The 22,237-nt window shown below is 44.3% G+C and overlaps 2 protein-coding genes and 1 long non-coding RNA gene across 10 annotated transcripts in view; 1 reads left to right on the top strand and 2 right to left on the bottom strand.

The window, feature by feature from the left end:
* LOC310832394 (uncharacterized protein) overlaps positions 1 to 14,506 on the bottom strand; it is a 26,024-nt gene extending 11,518 nt beyond the window's left edge. Inside the window, exon 1 of the mRNA XM_083714181.1 lies at positions 14,425 to 14,506. The gene's annotated coding sequence lies outside the window, so the exon portion shown is untranslated. The remainder of the gene's footprint in view (positions 1 to 14,424) is intronic.
* The window catches only part of LOC310832429, a 186,386-nt gene that overhangs the window by 84,848 nt on the left and 79,301 nt on the right, over positions 1 to 22,237 (top strand). The window lies entirely within an intron of this gene.
* TTC12 (tetratricopeptide repeat domain 12) overlaps positions 14,547 to 22,237 on the bottom strand; it is a 39,980-nt gene continuing 32,289 nt past the window's right edge. For 7 of the 8 annotated variants that reach the window (XM_083713994.1, XM_083713997.1, XM_083713999.1 and 4 more), the window contains 4 exons: positions 21,527 to 21,628; positions 20,048 to 20,147; positions 17,621 to 17,846; positions 14,547 to 14,718 (listed from right to left, as the gene is read on the bottom strand). In XM_083713994.1, coding sequence (XP_083570120.1) covers positions 14,643 to 14,718; positions 17,621 to 17,846; positions 20,048 to 20,147; positions 21,527 to 21,628 — 504 coding nt within the window. In that variant the 3' untranslated portion in view covers positions 14,547 to 14,642. Of the gene's footprint in view, positions 14,719 to 17,620; positions 17,847 to 20,047; positions 20,148 to 20,755; positions 20,950 to 21,526; positions 21,629 to 22,237 lie in introns of those variants that run through there. The other variant, XM_083714001.1, reaches the window with a different exon arrangement.

Consider the following 22,237-nt stretch of genomic DNA (forward strand, 5'->3'; position numbering starts at 1 on the left):
GCAGAGTCATTTGCATCAGAGCATCTGCTGAGAACAGAGAAGACAAAGATGGTGTCTCCAGGCTCTCATCTGTCCTGGGGGCCTTGGATGGGATGTGATGGGAATCAGAAGGCTTGGGGAAGGTAGTGTTCGTATGATAGGAAGATGTTTCATTTGCCACGAGAAATGCTTCTGCATAGGGGTTATTTAAGGCTGCAGCTTCTTTGTGCTCTTTTCCAGTTGAGGACGTTGGAAAAGTTGACACCGTGTTGGGTACATAATGAACTTTAGAAGGAGCCTTCCCAAAGTGTTCATTGATTAAGGAGCCGTGTGATGCTGAGCTTGAAGGTGCAAGAAGTTGTCCCACTTCTAATGGCAGTTTCGTGTTCCTAGCTGAAGATGCACTCAAGGACTCTTCAGAGTTCTTACTGATGTGGGTAATGGGGCTCACTGAACCATATGGATGCTCTTCAGTGTGAAGCATTACTGTTGAGCTCAGCAGTGGGGGGTTACTTGCAGCCTGAAGGGAGCTTGTTGGCATCTGAGAGGCAGAGGGGTCTGTCAAGGAGGACCGAGAGGAAACCTTGTCAAGGGTGCTTAACAGTTCAGTTGTGAGTGATAATGCTTTGGGTTGTTGCTGGATAGGCACCATTTCTGGTGGAGCAGCTGAGATATGGTTCTTCACAAGCACTCCAGCAGATAACGAAACTGGATTGTCCTCTTCCAGCCTTCCAGCAGACAACTGAAAGTCTTCATTGTGGTCTGTGGTCAGTCCATGCTTGGTCCTAGTGCTACGATCCCTCAACCCATAGAGGAATGGATTGGCTGTTGAAGTGTTGGATCTCACCAGACTGACTCCTATATGCTTTGGGGAAGCACTGGAGGCTGGCCCAGAAATGACTAGCTGATCCATCAAATTAGGAGAATGGGTGTTTGCCCTTGAGGAGTGTCTAAGGGTGGACACAAGAGGACCAATTCCCACCAATCGCTCCTGGATACTACCAGGAGTAACCAAAGCTAGAGCAGCCTTGCTGGTGAATGAAAGACTAGCATCATGGCCCACTTCTTCCTCAGTAGGAAGTAGCACATGACCTTTAGGTGCCTCTGGTGGTAAGAAGACAAACACAGGTTTAACCAGAATGACACTGGATGGACTCATTTGTATCAGACTCGAAACCCCTGGATGGGAGAAGCCTAGGGCAGAAGTCAGAACCAGCATTTCCTGCCCACTAGCAATTGGTTCTCCCAAAGTTGGGGTGGTGTTTTGCATAGGCTGTAGGCACACCATGTTTTCAGCATTCTGGACCAAGTGGGACAAATACTGAAGGGAGGGAGACATTCCCAGGATGCCACTAGAGGCAAAAGAGTCAAGACTTCCAATATATGGCCGACTGAAGTGTTGAAAGAACCCCAAGGAGCTTTGCATGAGATCTTGAGCACCAGCCACCACCAGCATTGGTGTTGTCCTCAGGCTGGTGATGTTTTCCTCCACCTTGTGAGCCAGTGGAAGGGGAATGCTTGTTTTGGTTTGGTGGCTGATAGGGGAAGGTGGACCATCTGAAATAGGAGGACTTCTTGAGGAGACAGGGATAGAAACATCCTGCACAGTTGTCCCTTGAGTGCCAGACTGAGGTGTTGGAAGGCTGGTTTGTGGAGAGTGTTTTCCCTCACTCACTTTCTCAGCAGTGTGAGGAGTTGTGGGAAGACCAGGTGCAGCTTGAAGTTGCAAACCAGGATGGACAAATGTGAGTCTACTTGGCATCTGGGTTTCAGCACCTGTAGAGGCTGGTGCTTCTGGTAAAAGGGATAAAGCATGGACGAAGGCAGAGGCATTGGATAGTCTTGACTTGAGATGGCCAAGGAAAGTCATTTCAAGTGAAGGGTGCTGGACTGGGGTAGAGGAACTTGTTTTTGGTGGGTAACTCTCATTTTGGGGTAGGCCCCGCAATTTCCCCAAGGCATCCAAGAACTCATCTTCTGTGGGGGCATGGGCAGACACCACTAGCAATTGTGACTCGATGGGAGAAGAGGCAGAAGACTCTGCTATCTGTGGTTTGGCATCAACAGAGATTGGCAATCCTTGTTCCAAGGATGCCTCATTTGTCACTAGCTCAACACGGGCAGATGTGACCAAAAGATGGGACTCATCAATAAAAGAGGCAGGCATTTGCGACTTGGCATGTGATGGCACATTCGTGCCTGAGATACCCATCTGCAGCTCACCACTAGCATGAGGATGGATGCTCTGTGGTTGCAATGACTGGGCAGGCAGGGAGGGTGCCTTAGTGTAAAAAGAGACAGACGTGTCTGGTGACAGTTTTTGAGAGCTATGGCCAAGGAAAGTGGTGCCTGGGACATTCAGGCCAGCAACAGATGTGCCTGACACATTTGGTTCAACACGAAAAGGAACAAGTGACCCTGCGGCTGTTGCTCTAGTATGAGTAGAAGCAAAGTTGCCTAGCAGTTGCTGCTGAGCTTGGAATGGCACAGATGCGCCTGACGCTGTTCTCTGTGATTCACTGGGTACAAGAGTTGGCAACACTGACTGCCTGGGCTCAGATGGGGAAGAATCTGCCACAACTGATGTGCTAAATCCAGCATGTGGAAAGGCAGAATCCGAAGCCACAGTTGATGGTTCTGACTCATGTTCAGCAGAAGAAGGAGAAACAAGTGAAACAGGTCTCTTTTGCCCATCATGGGTGCCATGAGTCTCTGGCTTGGTGAGAGCAGATATATCCAATGATTCTGACTCACTAAGAGATGGAACAAGAGCACTGGGAGATGGTCGCTCTCCATGGACTGTCGAAAACGTGTTGGGCAGCTGAGATTTGGATGTGCCTTGCATAATGTAACCAACAGGGGCAGACACAGTGTCTGATGGCGATGCAACAGTGGAAGAGATACCCATGCTTGGCATTGTAGGTCCAGCATGAGCTGATGTTGAGTGGGCTGGCTGAGGCATGCCATGCATGCTTACCTGTGGCTTGTCATCAACCAGGAAAGGAATGTCCAGTGGTTGTGCAGTGGAGTGGAGTGGGAGAGATGACTTTGGCCAGCCCTCAAGAGTGGTTTCTTGCAGATTAGGGGCAGCCTGTGATCTTCTTGGCTCACCAACAGTTTGAGAAAGCCTGACATGGGAAGTCTGGGTGGCTATCTGATGATCAGTCTCGTGGTGCAAAATTAAGCCGTCTTGAAGATGCTCCTCTGATTCATCAGATGTTCCTGATTTACTGAATAAGGAAAACTGGGGCAAAAAGAGAAGTTTGGGCAGAACACTTTGGCTGGTGTTCCTTAGCCTTGCAGAGTGTGGTGGGGATTCTGAAGAGAGGGTGTTTGGAGTCAACAACAATGAGGAAGAGAGGGTGTTACTTTGAGAAGCAGTTAGACGGGCAGGGTTTTCGGCCGTTCTAAACTCAATGGTTTCATCTTCCAGCACCATCTCTCTATATGGAGAGGAAGCCGAGGAGGAAGGCTGCATCAACTTTGTCCTGGGAATGATTGTCATTTTCTCTTCTGAAAAAGGCTGATGGAAGAGAACTGCAGAGCTCCCCTTAAGGGATGGACTCTGTGTCTGCTCCGGGAGACCTGGAGTGCTGCCAACAACTGAAGTTCTCATATCCAACTGCGTTTGTTGATGCTCAGCTTGGGTCCACTGGCTAGCTTTGGGGCTCAATGTTAACAATTTATCCATCCCTTTCTTGGCAGGGGTCTGCATGGTTTCTGCAGGGTATCCTTCAGTGTCTGTTCTGTTCTCAGTGAAAGCAAAGGTAGTGGCTGCCACTACAGAAGGGTTGATAGACAACTCTACCCTCTGCCCGGCACTTCCTGAGGGCTCTGAATCAGGCAGCACAGTTGCAATCACACCCATCGCTACTACCTTGCTGGGATTGGAGGCAGGCTGCTTTGGAGTCATGCTGAGCTCCTGAGATGTTGCCTCTGCTTTTCCTTCTTCCCTAGACAGGGGTGTTACCAACCGTTCCAGCAGGGAACTGAAGGATGTTGCTTTTGACTTTGGCATGCCTGTGGTAAACAAGGACTGGCTGGTGATGGGAGCTTTGCTTTGGAGATCCAAAATGGCTCCATCCAAGAACTGTTTGGGGCTTGCAGGCTTTGTAGCAAGAACAGGAAGTGTCTGGCCTCCATCTTCTGAGGTTGCTTCCACCTCCGTTCCACTGACTTCATGAAAATGAGAAACATCCTGATTAGCAAGGTCTGATGTCAAGCTGTCAAACTGAAGTGTCACTTTTTCTGTGTCATCTTCAGTCCTTGAAATCTTGGCTGTCACCAGGCCGTCACCAAGCAAGTTTCTGTCTGCAGAGGGACTGGACCAAAGTTCACTCTTGGAGGCACCTAAAAACCCTTTAAAAATCATACCAAAAGAAGAAGAAAAAGGCAGTGTGTTAAAGCAGTTTGTTGAGTTTGCTATAATCAGTCGGGGGCAAAGTAAAAGCCGTTTTTAAACCTCTGTCCTCTGTAGGGATGAGTCTGATGCACTTCTTCAAAACAAATTAAACTGGTGGGATTGCAGCTTGCACGTTCTCCTGGAGTTTCTTTGAAATGTAAAGACAACTAGGGAGGGCTGAAATTTCAGGATGATTTAGTTGCCTTTAGCGCAGCACAGTTTTAGTATTGAATATTTATATTCTACTTTTTAAAAAAAAATTGCCGGTGTGTAGATCAGAGTATCTATACACATGGTGGATGCAAACGGACAGTGGATTTTAGCTGTGCTCCCCCCCCCAATTCCGCTCCTGAGTCCCAGCAGCTTATCTCTAGCCCTCCCTGCCTTTACAAATGTAAATGCCTTTACATTTCAAAGAAACTCTAGGAGAAGGTGCAAGCTGCAATCCCACCAGTTTAATTTGTAATCAGTCGGGGGCAAAGAAAAAGCAGTTTTTAAACCTCTATCATCTGTAATAATGGCTCTGCTCCCCTGCCCTCTTTTGGATCACCCAACTGCTCCTGTCCCACTTGGACAGACCATCAGCACCCTCCCCTCTTCCCTCCAGGACCCAGAACCTGATCAACTGGATAACAAATGGCAACCCACAAAGACTTTAGTGTTCATGCACATTCCTGTGCATGGATGTGCATGAGAGAAGATGCATCCATCATTGTCTTTGTCGTCATCCATTTTGTCTCATTTTCTTACGCACCTATATATAACATATGTATATCACAATAGGTGCATTATTTTTATTCTTCGCATGATTGGACCAATGGAACATACAACTGATATTTATATGAATCGCGTGACTTCATTGTATTGTATTGTATTGTATTGTATTGTATCGTATCGTATCGTATCGTATCGTATCGTATCGTATCGTATCGTATCGTATCGTATTTTTGGAATATGCAATATTATAAATTAAAGCTGAAATACTTTAAATAAATAAAAATGATGTATCCATTTGTCACTCAATCTAACATTAAATGTTTAGAGATCCTGGTGTGTAAGTGTGTGTGGCAGGTTATGTTCGAACCTCTGAAGGTTGCCAAACCTAGTAAATGTAGCTCACATTTTCAACAAGGCATCCCCTAAAGGAAAAACTGGGGAGAAAACTCAGACTGTGATTCACCAGCGACAGGGACCAGAAAACGTAGATTGCGGGTAAATAGAGGCAGCTGGAATGAATGGCTATGTTAAAACAGCCATTGATGAACCTACCCAAACCCAATGAATTTAACATATTCTTATGTAAGCAACTGGTGCCAAACTGAGTCTTCTTAATGGAACTCTCCAATTGGCAGGGCGCTAAATGATCATTACAGCAATCCCAATAGTATTTCCCCAGTAGTAGCACACAACTGAATGACAGGTTCCTTCACCCAAAATTGATCTTGATAAAAACTACCCCAGTAAATCCTCATAAATGTCAATGCTCCTGTTGAAGAGATTTCTCTGCACAATGTCACAGGCCCAAAGTGGCTGTATGTCTGGTTTAAGTGGGAACATAAAGTTGGCTTACAGCTGCTTTGTTTCATCAGCCAAGTCCGAAACAAACCACACATAAAGTGATACCTATCCCCCTGAGATCTCCAAATCAAAATCAAGCATTATTTTAAATTTCTGGACCATCTTTTTAACCACCTCTCTTCCCCCCCCCCAATATCACACATCTGCTACTGTAGCAGCTGTTGACATCCCCAAGGTCTTCATTGAGCCTCATGATTAGAAGGTTAAACTCTGCCGTGCGAAAAAGCGCATCAGTGTATTTTGCCAAGGCTTCACATTTGTGCTCCCAGAAATCCAGGTGTGTGCCGTTAGCAGGGACAAGTGAAATATGTGCACTTTGCAAAAAATGTAAACAGTGTTCAAGCGGTGAGTTCTGAGATCAGCAAATCTGCTAGCTGTCTCACCCTGTGGGACACAGAGAACATGCTACAGTGGAGATCAAGATCAGGAGTTCAAGAGGGCAGAAAACTGTTGGAGAAAATTAGCACTGCATCTGCTAATTGCAAACACACAAGGCAAATGAACGCTCCACAGATGGCTGAAGAGATGAATATCATATTGTATATAATAATAGCAAATTCAAGCGCTGAGTTGTGACAGTTATGTAGGTGAAATAAGCCTACAGAGAAACAAGAAGTGAGGCATGGAGAAGTATGTTCATTTCAGTTTCTCTGTTGTTGTTTTTTCCAATCTTGAGTTCAGTTCTCCCCATTTCCGCACCAGTTTGTAACTTTTAACAAGAAAACTGCATTAAAATCTGCATGCGTTTTTCTGCATGTTTGTTAACATGCACATTTCAGTACGTATTTTAGTATACGCATTTGCAAGCAATGTTTCCCCTAATGAGAAACATTTTTGTAATTTCTTCTAATGTATATCGTTTCATGTGCATCTTTCGCTAACCTACACATTTCCGTATGCATTCCTTGGTTGTGGAAGTGCACTGGCAAATTTGGAGATGTTGCAAATTTTGAAGGTTCATATTAAAACAAATTTCTCCACCACTCCTACTCACCAGCCAGTCTCAGTAGACCTGCCACCACCAGCAAGGAAGTGGGGAAGCTGCTGTCCATCTTTCTGCTTCGTACTGAACACAAGAGCCCTTCAAGCACTGGAAGGGACCTTGCTCACACCATGGGCAGAAGATGCTGCGAAGCATTTGCAATGAAGCATTTGCAAACCCCGCTTTACAGGTGAGCAGTCTTGAATTACATACTTTATTTAAAAAAGTCTTTAGGCCAGACAGCAGCCAATTGCAAAAGGGCGAGAGAAAGAAGAGAAGTTCAGCCAATTGGAAGGTACTGATTAAGAAAAGAAGTGGAAGCGATGACATAAACCAAGGCTGTGTATGCTCGATTTATCCCTCTCTGCTTTGAGATTTTGGTTGGCTTAGATGACAGAGAGAGAGAGTTGGCTAAGAAGACGGCTTTATGAAATGTAGTTCTCTTTGGCAAAGCCTGGTTTACAAACAGGGGCATTGTTAGGGGGTGGGTCAGGGGGCCTGAGTGCCAGGTCTCCTGCCCCTCCCTCCCTGAATAAACTTTTTTTTAAAATGACCTTGCTTATAGGGTGGTTGGGTGCTCTCCAAAGCACAATGTCAGTGCGGCAACTCCCACCCACCATGTAATTGACTTCCCGGTCTGGGCAAAGATTATGTTGACCTGTGGTTGCTGGATAGGCCTAATTCTTCTGTTACTACATTGGCCTGGAGTGGTCAAATGGCACATTTAACAACAACAACAACAACAACAATATTGCAGCATGTTTTTCAGTACTTGTGAGTTCTGAAATTATTTTTCCCCAGTTTTTTATTGGCAGATTTAGATCTCTTAGTTGGATGGATAGCTTGAAATGAAGTGATTACATTGCTGTTTTGTTTTCATTGCTCTAACTGGTTTTTATTATATATTTTTTATTATATTTTGTGTGCTACTTTGGCAAGGACACATTTTGAAAGGGTTGTTGTTGTTTAGCTGTTTCGTCATCTCCGACTCTTCATGACCCCATCTGGTTCAGCTCTGGCTTGGGCGATCTGGGCTCCAAAAAACCCTTAATGACTTTTCGTGTCCGTATTTTTACTTCTTGAACTATGGCAACCCTACTTTACAACATTTTGAAGCCAGGCTGTCGGATTGTGCAGGCTGTCAGATTGTTTGTGCTGCATCAGAAAACTGGTTCTCCTCACAGGGCAAAGAAAGTGTAACTTTTCGATCTTCATGAGAAGGCCTTGCCTTACACCAGGCAGGTGTAAAATTGATTAACTTGAAATATTTTCTTTTTTTAACCTTTCTAGTAAAAAGCCATAAAAGCAGCAACAAATACAAAATGCAATTAATGAAATCAGTAGCATACCATGCCCCACTTCAGTTCAAACCAAAAAATCCCAGGGCCAGTTAAAACTACAGTTCATGAAATGTAGACCAGTGTAAAGTGAGTTGAAACTTCCAGGTCTTTGAGACCCAATTAAATATGGGCAGGAGGGACTCTGGAACTTAAAAGGCAGAGATTTGTAACCAACAGTAGTCTAAAACAGCACAGGTCTGTCAGTTTTCCTTGGTCTGGGCAAGATTCAGGTCCTTTGTTGTGAATTTATACCAGGAAATCATTTTTGGTGCCTGTCCTGGTGCCCACAAGCAGTTTCTCGGAAGAAACATTTCTTCTATGTTTTGTTACTCATAAGCAGGCAGTGGCAAGGCTGTATTCAGTTGTCTGAGCAGTTTAAGACTCGATTAGAAGCATTACAGTTAACCTTGGCTGTGAACCACACACATAATTTTGAAAGATCTATGGCTAGGACAGCTGTGCCTGCCTTTGTTATAAAGACATGAAACAGATCTCGTTGAATGAAGTCATCATAACCTCATTGCCACCAAAGACAAGGGTGAATGGAAACAAATGCATTTAGCCCTGCGACCTACAGCTTCTGTATTATGTAGAAAAGCCTATTCAAATCCCATACTGGGTGGAAAGGAAGAAGCATCATTTAAAAGGATGTGTCAGTATTTATTACCAAGAGGGCAGCCTACATGAAGTTGGTACATGGACGCAGATGGTGCTGTGGTCTAAACCATTGAGCCTCTTGAGCTTGCTGATCAGAAGGTCGGCGGTTCGAATCCCAGCAAAGGGGTGAGCTCCTGTTGCTCTGTCCCAGCTCCTGCCAACCTAGCAGTTTGAAAGCACGCCAGTGCAAGTAGATAAATAGGTACCACTGCGACAGGAAAATAAACGGCATTTCTGTACACTCTGGCTTCTGTCATGGTGGGTTCTGTGGCTCCAGAAGCAGTTTAGTCCTGCTGGCCACATGACCCGGAAAAGCTGTCTGTGGACAAACGCTGGCTCCCTCAGCCTGAAAGCGAGTTGAGCGCCGCAACCCCATAGTTGCCTTTGACTGGACTTAACCATCCAGGGGCCCTTTTACATGGAGTTGACAATTTAGGTTGGGACCCTTCCGAATTTGCTGGACTGCAACTCCCATCAGCATGGCGAATGGGCAGGGGGATTATGGGAGTTGTAGTGTGGCAACATTTGGAGGGCCACAGAAATAGCTACCCCATGTAAGAGCTGCCATAGCATTCTTTTCACAAGCTGGTCTCTGTCACAAGGAGCTCAACTGTGGTTATATTTCTGTAAATATCAGACAAGTCATTTAGAGTGGAACCACTGCAGTTAAAAAATCCCAAGTGCCCATCCCGTTAAAACACTAAATTGTATGGACTCTCTGAGATAGGCTACATTCAACAAGTGTACAATCTGCTCACTCATGGGTGAGCTGTACGCTTGTAGTTACACACATGTAATGTGCAACAGGTGTACAGTCTGTGTAGATGAGCTTACAAATTAACATGTGTACACTCATACACACAAACACTTGTGCATGTGTAGACAGCTTGTACCTGCGTTCATTGCAATGTGTGAACAAGTCAAATGAGAGGTGTGTAGGGGAGAAAGAGAGTCAAGTGTAGGCTGTAGAGAAATTAAATGTTAGGACCTCAGAATTACCTTGATGGACCAGAACCAGGTCAACCCAGGCAATATTCTGTTTCTAAAAACAGTCAACAAACAAGACTCTGGTTTAACATGGAAAAAGTGGGGGTGGGATATTTTAGTAGGAGCTGTAAATACAGCGTTAGGAGAGCGTGCAACTGTAGCTGTTTTGTTATTTATTTTTTATTCTTACATGATGGTTTTCAGAAAGGCAGTTTGAAAATATTTGAGAAAAAATGTGCTTAAAATAACTTTGATAAAGAAACCAGAAGCTTTCTTATTAGGAATTGTAGGTACCGAGATCCCAAAGGAGCAGAAAAGACTTTTCATGTATGCTACGACTGCCGCACGGATGCTACTAGCCCAGAGATGGAAAGAAGATAAAGTCCTTTCCAGAGAAGAATGGCAAATTAAGCTGTTGGAGTATGTCAAAATGGCAAAACGGACAGGAAGGCTCAGGAACCAAGAAGACAAAAACTTTAAGAAAGAACTGGAAAGATTAATAATTTATTTAGGAGACCACTGTAAGCAAATGAAAACATTAGCAGGATTCTAAGAATACTTGTAGGGACATGGGTGGCGCTCTGGGTTAATCCACAGAGCCTAGGGCTTGCCGATCAGAAGGTTGGCGGTTCGAATCCCTGCGATGGGGTGAGCTCTTGTTGCTCGGTCCCTGCTCCTGCCAACCTAGCAGTTTGAAAGCACGTCAAAGTGCAAGTAGATAAATAGGTACCGCTCCAGCGGGAAGGTAAACGGCGTTTCTATGCGCTACTCTGGTTCGCCAGAAGCAGCTTAGTCATGCTGGCCACATGACCCGGAAGCTGTTCGCCGGCTCTCTCGGCCAATAAAGCGAGATGAGTGCCGCAACCCCAGAGTCAGCCACGACTGGGCCTAATGGTCAGGGGTCCGTTTACCTTTACCTTAATAATACTTGTAATGTACCAAATACTATGGACAATATGGAGAGATATAAAATATGGATGAAATAATATGCAGTTGAAAATGTTGACAATAGGATGGGAGTGGTGGGAAGTCTGGAGATTCAGAGGGATCTCTAAATATGAATATGTATTCGGTATTCTTATAACTTTACACTTATAAAATCTAATAAAAATTATTCCAAAAATATAAAAGAAAGGCAACAAGATAACGAGGCGGGGGCGGGAATGTTTTAGAAAAAAAACAGGGCTCTGCCACTGTGTGAGAGACAGAGCTTCTCTCCCTTTTCCTGTGTCTATATCATAACAGCAAAATCAGATATATTGACAGATGTTATTTGCCCTCACAATGAAAGAACTGTCCTTGCGAACAGCGAGGTGCTGCTGATGGTGCCAAACTAGGTTATCACGTAGCTCCTGGATCTGCTCTCCTGAAAGATGGTGCCTCCCCCAGTTCAGCAGAAGTTTCTGTAGCTTTGGGAAGGTGCCATCAACAGCTCCCAGCGCCTGGAACTTTCAGAGCCAGCAGCTATTGAAAGTACTGGGGAGACTGCAGGCATTTATAAAAAGTCTTCTCCCCTAGGATCTTGTTATTGCTGGCGGGGCTGGTGGTGGTGGTGTTCTTCAGAATCCTTTTTCTAGTCCCACAGATCTCCCTGCTACCATTACTGTGGCTTTTGCTTTCTGGAGTAAATAGTATCTATGGGATGAACATTGAGCCCAAGGACTTCTTCTTAACCTGTAAAATAATTATTATTATTATTATTATTATTATTACTACTGTTATTATTTATTAAGTTCTTATAGGCAGGTTGTGTGAGGCTACAAAGTAACAAGACTATTTTGGAAAGCTTTCTCTTCATACCAGCCATGGTTAACTCAGGCAACAGAAAAATAGTCTCTGTTCTTACTATTATATCACAAGTTTTAAGCCTGAATCCTAGCGCTGAAAAAATCAGCTTCTGCACTAAATTCAAAGGAGGCTGGCTCCAAACCTAGCCTCATTAAAGACTTTTGCATGATTCCAAAAGGAGGCTGTGAATGCTTAGCACCTTCTTGATTAAGCAGCTCCGCATTTAGAATCTGCAACTGCCCAGTAAAAAGTTGGAAAGCGATTTTACATCTTTTCCATTTAAGTCGTGCTGGATTTCTTTAATTCTAGGAAGCCAATCCCAGGGAGTTAGAGTCAAGCTTAGACCTCAGCGCTCACAGTAACACCAATGCACACTTCTGATTTAGTACATCTAAACATAATCCTAACAGCACAATGGATGTTAGCCATCTGCTGTGATCAGCAACTGCAATGGATATTGTCCAAGCAACTCTTGAAATAGTTTGCATATGTGTCTTAGCGGAAGAATTTAATGAGTAACCAGTTTGCCATCTAGTGGTTACAGAAGAGCCTGTTCACAATCAAAGAGGCAGAAAAAAGAACAGGAGAACTCTGGATCCATCACTTGACATGAGTGCAGAAGGATACAGTATGGAGCTTTGCATACATGAAATAATACCTGTATTGTATAAAGAATGTGTCAAAGCTCCAGAATCAATGTTGTAATCTTCTACAGGAGAAGGTAAAATGTGACTTTGAGGGGAAAGGGCCAACTCTGCTGCCCAAGAGGGCCAAGGCATAGTCTGAAACAGCAGCTCTGCTGAAGCAAAGAAGTCCTGGGGATCTGGCCAATGCCTGGAAGGGGAAAAAGGGAATCAAAGAAGACCTCTAAGATGTACTGAAGATAACATGTTATGAGGCTCCTTCTTCAGAAGCTCCTGACACTCTTCAATGGATTAACTATAACAGTGGTGGCCAACTCCTCGGGGAGGGGGGGGGGGTTCAGCTCAAAGTCATTGAGCTTTTTTTAAGGAGGAGAAAAGCATCGTTTTTGGAGGGTTATGCTTTTGGGGGGGGTTAAAGGCAAGGGGCGAAGGCGTACAGTCACTCACAGAAATATCACTATGGATCAAAACAGCAGCACAGAGAAAGTTCTGTCTTCCCTTCCAGAGATCATACAACAATGGAGGGCGGGGCGAGGGGGTGTGACAGGAGTCCGTTTTAGCCACACTAAGGAAAGGGAGCCAGAGATCAACCGCGATCTAACAAAACCTCGTGGCGATTTACCAGTGGATCGCTATTGACCTGTTGGACACCCCTGAACTAAAACAAAGGCATCCTGTGACACTATAAAAACATATAAGCATGTTTTAGCTATCCCTTGAAGAGACTGAGTCAATGGAGAGAAGAGTCTTCTGATTCATATGTGGTTCGAGTTGCTATATTTCAAACAGTGAAAATTCAGACAGAAAAGTTGCTGCATTTTTTTTTAGCAGAAGTGTTTAACTTTGGGGTGGGGAGCAATATTTTTTTTTAGTTTAGAACGGCACTGCCGGCATGGGCCACCTATATGGGGAGGGTTTGCCCACATCGGCAGGACCAGAGATGTTTGTGTGCATTTTTTAATCAAAATAATGACACTAATAATAACAATAATAATCATCCAGTCTTGTGATACATTAAAGATAAAAAACTTTGTTTTGGCTTATAGTTTCATGGACTAGAGTCTGCTCCATCAGATGCATGAAGGGTTATCTTCAAAAGAAAGGTTTCAATATACATGAGCATACAGGAAAAGGTTGTAAAGAATAGCAACAGAATGCAAAAGTACAACCTGAGACCTATTCAATTAAAATGTGCAGAATAGAGTGACCACCCAGTGAAGGTGATTAAACCAGTATCCACCAGGGCCCACAACCCAAAGAGACCAACACCGTTGTGCTGGTGTTCAGTGTCAAATGAGCAGCAGCCCCTTCCAGCCAGCCATCATATCTGGCTTGGAAGAAAGCCCAACTCACTCCAAACAGCACCTTCCTCTGAAGTGGGGAAGATTAATACACTCATCAGCTGCTCCCAAGAGGACATAATGATATCTAATTTTACATCTGCTGCTTTTGGCATAATAGCCATCTAAAAGTGTCAAGGAGGGAGAAGAGAAGAGCCAATCTGAAATCAAATAAGATTGCCCTTTACTTTTCTGTTTCTTTTCTCCTCTTCATAGGCTGGCTGCCCATTTTGATTATATCACTGCAACCTGATTAAGCGGCAAAAAAGTACTGAAGCGAAATAAGCCACTCTGGGGGCCAGGTCCACATCTGACCTTGCAATAGATTTTTGTGTGCGTTCAGTGTGTTGCTTGGTCTTTCACAAACAGGAGGTATGTGCTAAGCTGCTGCTGCTGCTGCTGCTGCAGCAAAGGGTCCAATTTACCCTCCACACAGCTCCGCCTCAAATGTCCTCTTTGATTCTTGAAGACTGACAACTGCCCATTTTTGTTAATAACCTTCTATTGTCAATGTCTGTCTAGGACATTTACATCACCCTCACCTTAAAAAGGAACACATTTACTCATTTTCTTTTTCATGCTCTCTACCTATCTGGGCATGAAAATCACACCTAAGATAGCTGATTAACACTTGACAAGTGGCTTCTGCAACAAGGAAACCAGCCGCTATTTCAGAGCCCTCTTGAAACTTCTATCATACCAAGAAATTTGCTCATGGAAAGGTTACCTCTTTTTGGAAAGGAGGAAAAAGCCTCTTTCATCCAGGCATGGCCTCAGGCTTTGTATTAACTCAGTTATCCTTCCAATACTTTTATCTCCCCCTCCATGAATCACCAAACAGTAGCCCTGTTCCAATTAATCCTCTTTATTACAAAAACAAGGTGCAGCCCTGACCAGAGCTATGGCAGATTTTGTAAACATGCTCTGGAACATTTACAGAAACCTTTAAAATCCCTGCATGTGCTTCAAAGAGGTGTTGAGGACCGCCATTCCGTTCAGCTCCCGCAGCCGACTAGTGTGCCTAGAAGTTGCAAAGCAAAAGAGAAAGATTAAGTCAAAGGCAATTGCCAGGGCAAAAGATGAAGTTATGTGTTACTCACTTATCAGAGTCGTAGGCAGCATCTCTCTCTCTTTCTCTGTCTCTATTTTTTATTAAATTTTCTGTTTTACAGTTTAGAGTATTCATTTTAACAACTTTAAAATATCAATGACTTCCCTTCTTTTCTTTCCATGGTTCATTTTGTGTAACATAAATCCCTGCATATTTTACATAAACTAAACCATTCAGCATTCCATTATTACATCCATCAAAACTTATTTACACTGTTGAATTTATCTCCATGCTGCCAATGTTTTCAAGTGGGTAGAAAGCAACTTGAAAGGGATCCTGCATGCCTTCTTCAATAGATTTCCCAGCATATAAAAAAGCTTATTATTTGTAAATTCCTCCTCCTCCTGACACAACAGAGTTTAGTTGTTGTTGGCATACTGGGGAGCAGGGGAGCTGGATTGGCTGGCACCAGATCTCTCTCACACAACGCCCTAATAACTTAAGAAGAGTCTGCTGGATCAGGCCAAAGAGGACCCATCTAACCCAGCATCCTGTTCTCACAGTAGCCACCCAGATGCCTATGGAAAACATGCAAACGGGACCCAAGCACAAGAGCAATCTCCCCTCCTGTGGTATCCGGCAATTGCAATTCCCAAGGATTTTGCCTCTGACCATGGAGGCAGAGCACAGAAATTTGGGTAGGAACCATGAATTTGTCTAATCCTCTTTTAAAGTCACCCAAGTAATTAGCCATCACTGCCTCCTGTGGGAAGGAGCAAGTTCCATTCCACTGAGTGAAGAAGTACTTTAATGTGTTCTGAATCAAAGCACTCCACACTCTTGAGAACTATTGCACGAGGGTGTGTTCACATTGCAGCACATTCCCGCTTCCACCGCAGATCGTTGCTTTCCTCTTGCACAAACTGTATGCATGAGACACATACACACAAGCATCCCATCTGCAACTAGCAAAACCTGTCCTGCTTCAAAAAGGTGCAATTAGGCTTGAGGACTGTATTGCCCATTCAGTCTCTGGCCTGGGGAAAGGGAGAGCCAATATCAGAACAAATTCAGGCTGACCTCACCACATCGAGAATGACCAGGCTTAAAGCACAGGCGCTGAAGGAGTTTATGCAGCATATGGAGGCCTTTTGATTATTTTCACAGTCGGTTTTGAGAAATGCTCAAATTCTCTTTGGGCAGGGCAGGTTCTCTTGTCCAAAACCCTTCACTGGCAGGGGCAGGCTCCAGGGCCTCCAGCAACTGGGAAAGAAGAAGCCCCTCTGGCTGTGCATGGGTTTCTCTTATAGGGATGGAAGGATAATCCAGCAGATTGGTGAAGATTAATGACGCTAAGACTGTTTTGATGTATGGAAGTGATGTTATATGGAAAATGTTTGGATATGGCTACTGGATTAAAAAATATATATATCCACGCAGGATTACAAACTGTTTTAACCAGCTTGTGGAGACTATCAGAGGTCACAAAGAGAAAGGAAAAATATATGAAAATAACAACAAGAGATGTGGAAAAACAATAAGAAAGGACTGGATAGTACTGTGAACATCATATGGTTAGATTTGTAGACATTAAAACAGCAGCAAGAAGTTGATTGGATCCCCTTCGGAACTTGAAATATGAGTACCCCCAACAAAAATTTAAAATTCGGCTGTGTAATTTGGAATTTATGTAATTTGGTTTGATTTGATGTGATTGGTCGGTTAATAAAAAAATATTCTTAAAAAAAAAAGAAGGATAATCCAGCAGTTCCCCCCATTTCCAGTCCCACAAGCCAGTTTGATCACAGCCAAAGAGAGGCTTGCAGCCCCAATCAAATTAACCTTTATTTAGATGCAAGTCTCACTGGGCTCAAGTAAGTGTGCATAGGACTGCAGCCTTAGACATTCTGCCCAATGCTGTTGGCCTGGGGATAAGCCTGGTGTCTTTCCAGCTGGGAATATCAAGTCTGATAAGATCCAGCCACTCAAGCTTCCCAAGACTGCTAAAATGTGTTATGTACACAGAAATCTGTTTTGCAAGCCCATGGATGCTTTTTTTTAACATGTTACAAAGGGCAAGTCTGGATTAACAGCCGAGATGTTGGTGAAGCTATTCTGAAGGCAACATCTCCTGCAAATGCTCCCTGCACAGTAAAGCCACATGTTGTGCACTCAGAACTCAGCACTTCCTGGCCCACTCCACATGTCAAAAGGGATTCCAGAAGGTAACAAAAGATGATATTATAATGGACACAGTCTGAAAAATGATAAAAACCTGACAGACTGGAAAACCCTGATCTCACTACTTGGCTGTGATGTGTCAGAACAGTCAAGCAATCATCTCTCTCACACAAAAAATCATTCACTGCTTGATGCCTTGACCACTACAGCTGTTTGTATAAAGCCCAGCAAAGTGGCTGAATGTGTACTGATTTACAATATTTGTTCATAATCTGCCAAATAACATCAGTTCCAAGGGTGGCTGCCAATAAATATTAGCACAAACAAATGCAAAACGAGACCAGAAAGCCATAAAAAATGAGCTTCTCAGAGGTCTACCTTTATTTCCCCAGCATGCCTTGCATCTGTCTCCAGAGCCAGGGATTGTGGGAGGCAATGAGGGAGGGAAGGAGAGACTTACCTGTCAGGGGCTTGGCAGCTATTTCTGGGGCAAGGGAAAACTAATATTCACCTTTTGTGATTGCATGCATAATAACGCTTAGCATCTTTCTGTATTTTCTTTCTGTATTGGAAGCTGCCTTGAGAACTTCACTTAGTAGTTCAGCAGGACATAAATATGCCAAATAAACAAATAAATAAAACCAACAGAACAAGGACAATCCTCAGTGAGCCCACATCTGTGGATACTTGCCTGGCATCAGCTGTGCAGAGCTTTCCTAAAGCAATGGCTGCGTTCTCTTGCGCAGACGTCCTCTGAGCATCCCTGCCAGCGACTTTCAATAAAATCCGCACAATATCCACGTCGAGCAAATTAGTGGCTGCTCCGGGCACTTCAAAGCATCTCCCAAGGCAGAAAGCAGCATTTCCTGCCAACACCTCATTCTCTGAGCGCAGAAACTTCAGCAGTATCTTACATTCTGCAAAGGGGGTGGGTGTGTGGAGCCAAAGTGAAACGGTGTCAAACATCAGCAAAAGAGTAAGGGATGTAACCAAAGACTCTGTCCCCTCAATGCCAAACACCCTCATGGTTCTTTGGAAAGGAAGAACTAGCAGCAAAATGGCTGCCCTGTGGACAAGGAGTGGGGAGAAAATGCAGATTAAACTCATGTCAAATCTTTTAATAAATTGAAAAGAGTCAACCTGCTACTTGCTGCTCCCCCCACATCCCAGGGGAGCCATTTTGCAAGCTGACCTACAGGGCCTGGACAGAAAGCAATTTAGTGTCAGGGTACCAGAGAGGTGGGCTGAAAAGGTTTTGAAGCAGCAAAGAGCAGTTCTGTACCGAGAGGGGTCTGGTGTGAATTTCCACAAGCTAGGAGGGTAGGAGAGCTTTCTTCAAGGTGCCTGCTTATGGGTGGATCCAAGGATTTCACACTTCTTTGAGAGACAACTTCATCCATATTCCACAGTTCCCACTGTAACAGAGACACTGCTCTCCTCTTTCAAGAAACACTATGCACGTGGAAGCTGGCTTGCAGGAGTTACATGCTAATGATCTAAAAGTCAACCTGTTCCAAGGCAGGGTCCCAATATTACCTTGCAATTAGATGGAGATTATTACGCAGACTTCTAATGACTGTCTGAGCAGTCACTTTCCCAGAGCAGGCTTCCAAGGTATGCAACAACTTGATTTGGGGGTGGGGAAGAGAACTGAAATGAGCTCCAAGATCAAAAGCTTGAAGTTGTTGCTCAGGAATAATGTCAGAACCATGCTTTCAGAAGTGGCCCTAAGAAAGGGTGTCCTGCACTAAGGTGTTGTTGTTTAGTCGTTTAGTCGTGTCTGGCTCTTCGTGACCCCCTGGACCAGAGCACGCCAGGCACTTCTGTCTTCCACTGCCTCCCGCAGTTTGATCAAACTCATGCTGGTAGCTTCGAGAACACTGTCCAACCATTTCATCCTCTGTTATCCCCTTCTCCTTGTGCCCTCCATCTTTCCCAACATCAGGGTCTTTTCCAGGGAGTCTTCTCTTCTCATGAGGTGGCCAAAGTATTGGAGCCTCAGCTTCAAGATCTGTACTCAGCACTCAGGGCCGATTTCCTTAAGAATGGATAGGTTTGATCTTCTTGCAGTCCATGGGAACAGAATTCAAAAGCATCAATTCTTTAGCAAGCAGCCTTCTTTATGGTCCAGCTCTCACTTCCATACATCACTACTGGGAAAACCATAGCTTTTACTACACGGACCTTTGTTGGCAAGGTGATGTCTCTGTCTCTGCATCAAACTGTCACACTTCTATTGTTAAAAAATCTCCAAAACTCAGCTTCTCATTAGAGGCCCAAATGCATTACAGGCCCTAGGCAGGCTAGAACTGGGGAGGTGGGAGAGCTCCTCACCTTGACCCTATTGGGGTCAATAAAATCCTTCTAAGGGCAGAACTAGTTACTTTATTTGCTATGTGTCCCCTCAGCAAAGTGTTTGGAGCAACTCACATTTGCCAAGGTGATGAAAAGGGAGCACCCGAAGAAGAGAACGGAGGAGGTTGCATAACCCTTCCAAAGTCACGCATTTTCCAAAGCAATCTCCCCTCTTCTGAGCCATTTCTCTCCCCACCCTTCTTCCCCAGCTCAATTGCTTCCAGCTTTTGGTGGTGGTGGTGGGGAACTATGTCAAAATTGATGCGGGAGGAAGGGAGATTTTTTAAGGGAGAATCTGACAGGGAACAGTTAATCTCTACTCTACAAATGTGCCCCCCCCCCAGCTGGTCCCCACATTCGGATTAAGAGTGAGGCTCACAATGAAGCTTGAGTTTGCCTTGTAATATAGATTTCCCCTCCTCCCCCCAAAACCAACAACTCTGCTTACAGTATAGAGTCCCTCTTTTCTGCTCCTTAAACTGTTCCCTTTAAACAAGTACAAGATACTGTTTCCTCTTCCGCGATGGCGGTTTACCGTTTTGCGCACAAACCTATTTTCTCTATAGAAAACAGGCACAACAGGCTGCACTTTAAGAATGACTGGAGGCCGTATAATGCAGCAGTGAAGGCTACCCTGTTTGTTCAATGTATTTGGATTCTGCAGGATGTAAGATAGGATTAACGGTCCTGCTTCATTCTGTAGACAGCTGAGATCCCTGTCTGTGGTCCTTGCCCCAGACCAACTCTTTGCAGCCAGACTTACTTTTATCAAGCTTCACAATCTCTTCCTGTGCCTCTTGGCTACTTTTGGCACAAACAGCCAGGATTTTCATTGCATAGCCATGTGTGATCTGCCCATCTGCCTAGATTGGAGTAAAAAAAGAGGCATCCATTAATCGTCTAGTTATGCACTCTGGGGCTCAGAAATATATGACAAGGCCCTCAGTTCCAGAAAGTTTATGGGTGCTTTGTGACAAGGCAGCAAATCATGGGGTATTTAGGCATTCTGAGAGTAATAATTTTCTTCCATCTTTACATATATGAGCTCCTAATTATGCCCAGACAATGCCTCATAATCAGATTCAAGCTCTAACACTACAACAGTCTGTGACCTCTAACAGGAATATGGGCACTCCCAAAGAATATGCAGTTCTAATGATGCTTCTTGTGGTTCATTTCCATACATGAATTGCTGATAAGGGAATAAATCCATCCAAGGGATGGCTTCACTGCACATTAAATAGAACGTATAAAAGGTCTCTTCTTTCAGCTTTCATAGGTACCCGGACCATTTTCTCTGGGCCGAAACATTATTTAGAGGTGAAGACCTAAGGCCACGGAGTCATCCAACACTCTGTAAATTATTTTCCTTCCTGCTTAATTTTGCTTTTCATTATCTTATACTTATTCATTATATGCTATTCATGTGAAGATGGAATGGTGGCAAAAGTGGGCACTGACCTCATTGCTGCCATGCTAAGATGCCAAAGGAATGCCTAGAATTCTTCAAATGGTTGCAGACTGGATATGCTGGGAGTGAGGCACAGCAATGCTATGAATCTCATACAGTTTCCAAGCATCTGCTCTGACTCCATCCAGACATAATAGTTACGTTAAGAGGTAAGGTATCTCAATCTCCTCACTAAACTTCAACTTCTACAACTTCTGGTATTCCTGGGGTAAAGCTAATGGGGCCTCCTGCTGCTGCTGCACCACTGCCTTGCAATTTCTGTTCTCATCCTGAAGCAAAGTTCTTAACCGGAGGTACTATTTCTGGGTTAGCAGAGTCTGTAACCTGAAGCGTCTGTAACCTGAAGCGTCTGTAACTCAAGGTACCACTGTATAAGGCAGGGGAAGGGCTGCAGTTCCTTTGCAAGCAGAAGGTCCCAGGCAGAGCCGTAACTTGGGGAGGGGGGGGCAAGCCAGGTTTTACGCCCTGGGTGAAGCTTCCAGAGGCGTGCCATTGAGGCTCCCAGCCTCAATGTATTGTGTCCACAAATACACATAGGGGAGTGTCATCACCCCTGGTCCTAGGTTTAAATCCCAGCATCTCTAGGTAGGGATGGGAGAGAGCTCTGGCTGAAATCCTGGGCAGCCACTGTCAGTCAGTGTATATATCATATGACTCTGTATAAAGGCAGCTTCCTATATCCCAGGTTCAACTATACCTTCATTGTACAGGGCACAGTCATGAAAACACTGACTTTCTAGATGTTATAGAAACCTGAAACTGGCGAATTACCTTGAGAAATCTGATCATTTTCCTCACCACGCCATCTTTTATCGCCTCTTCCCGTGCCTCTGGACTTATTGGCAGGATGTGACTTAAAAGCCCAACTGCTCGCTTAAGGAGAGGAAATTTGGAGGTGGCGGTAAGAGAGAGAAGTTGATTTGTCTTCTTTCAAAAAATAACAAGCTATCATATTTGTTCATGTCATGGTCCTTTGCTAGAGCTGACTGGACCTTTTACTTTTATATATTGCTGGATAGATACTGTCAAGGCAGAAAATAAAACAGCAAGCCAATACTAAACATTTATTATCTGGAAAGGAAGCTCATCATGCCTGACAAACTGTGGCTCTTCGTTTTGGTATTAATCTGAGACAAAGCATAGCTCAGGCTATAGGAGGACAACTCCTATGTTTATTTGTGCTTCAGTTCCCAAGCTAAAATCCTTAGTTAAAGCCAGAGCGGAATGGCAAAGGCATCATGGTTGGGAGCAAAGAGAAGTGACTCCCAAGAAGGAGGAGGATTCACCAGTTACATACTGCTACTTCATTTCTGAGCCATAATCCTCTACAGGCAGCCTGTGGGCATTCCAAGCTAGCCCCTGCTTCTTTCCTTCCCACTGCCTTTGCCCCCAAACCTTTTTTCTGCTTCTGGCAACATCCCAGTCCCAATCTGCATGCTTCCTCAAGAGACGATAAGAAAAGACGTAACAGCATTATGTAGG

Source organism: Podarcis gaigeae (genome assembly GCF_964106915.1).
Source record: "Podarcis gaigeae genome assembly, chromosome: 15".
Taxonomy (NCBI): domain Eukaryota; kingdom Metazoa; phylum Chordata; class Lepidosauria; order Squamata; family Lacertidae; genus Podarcis; species Podarcis gaigeae.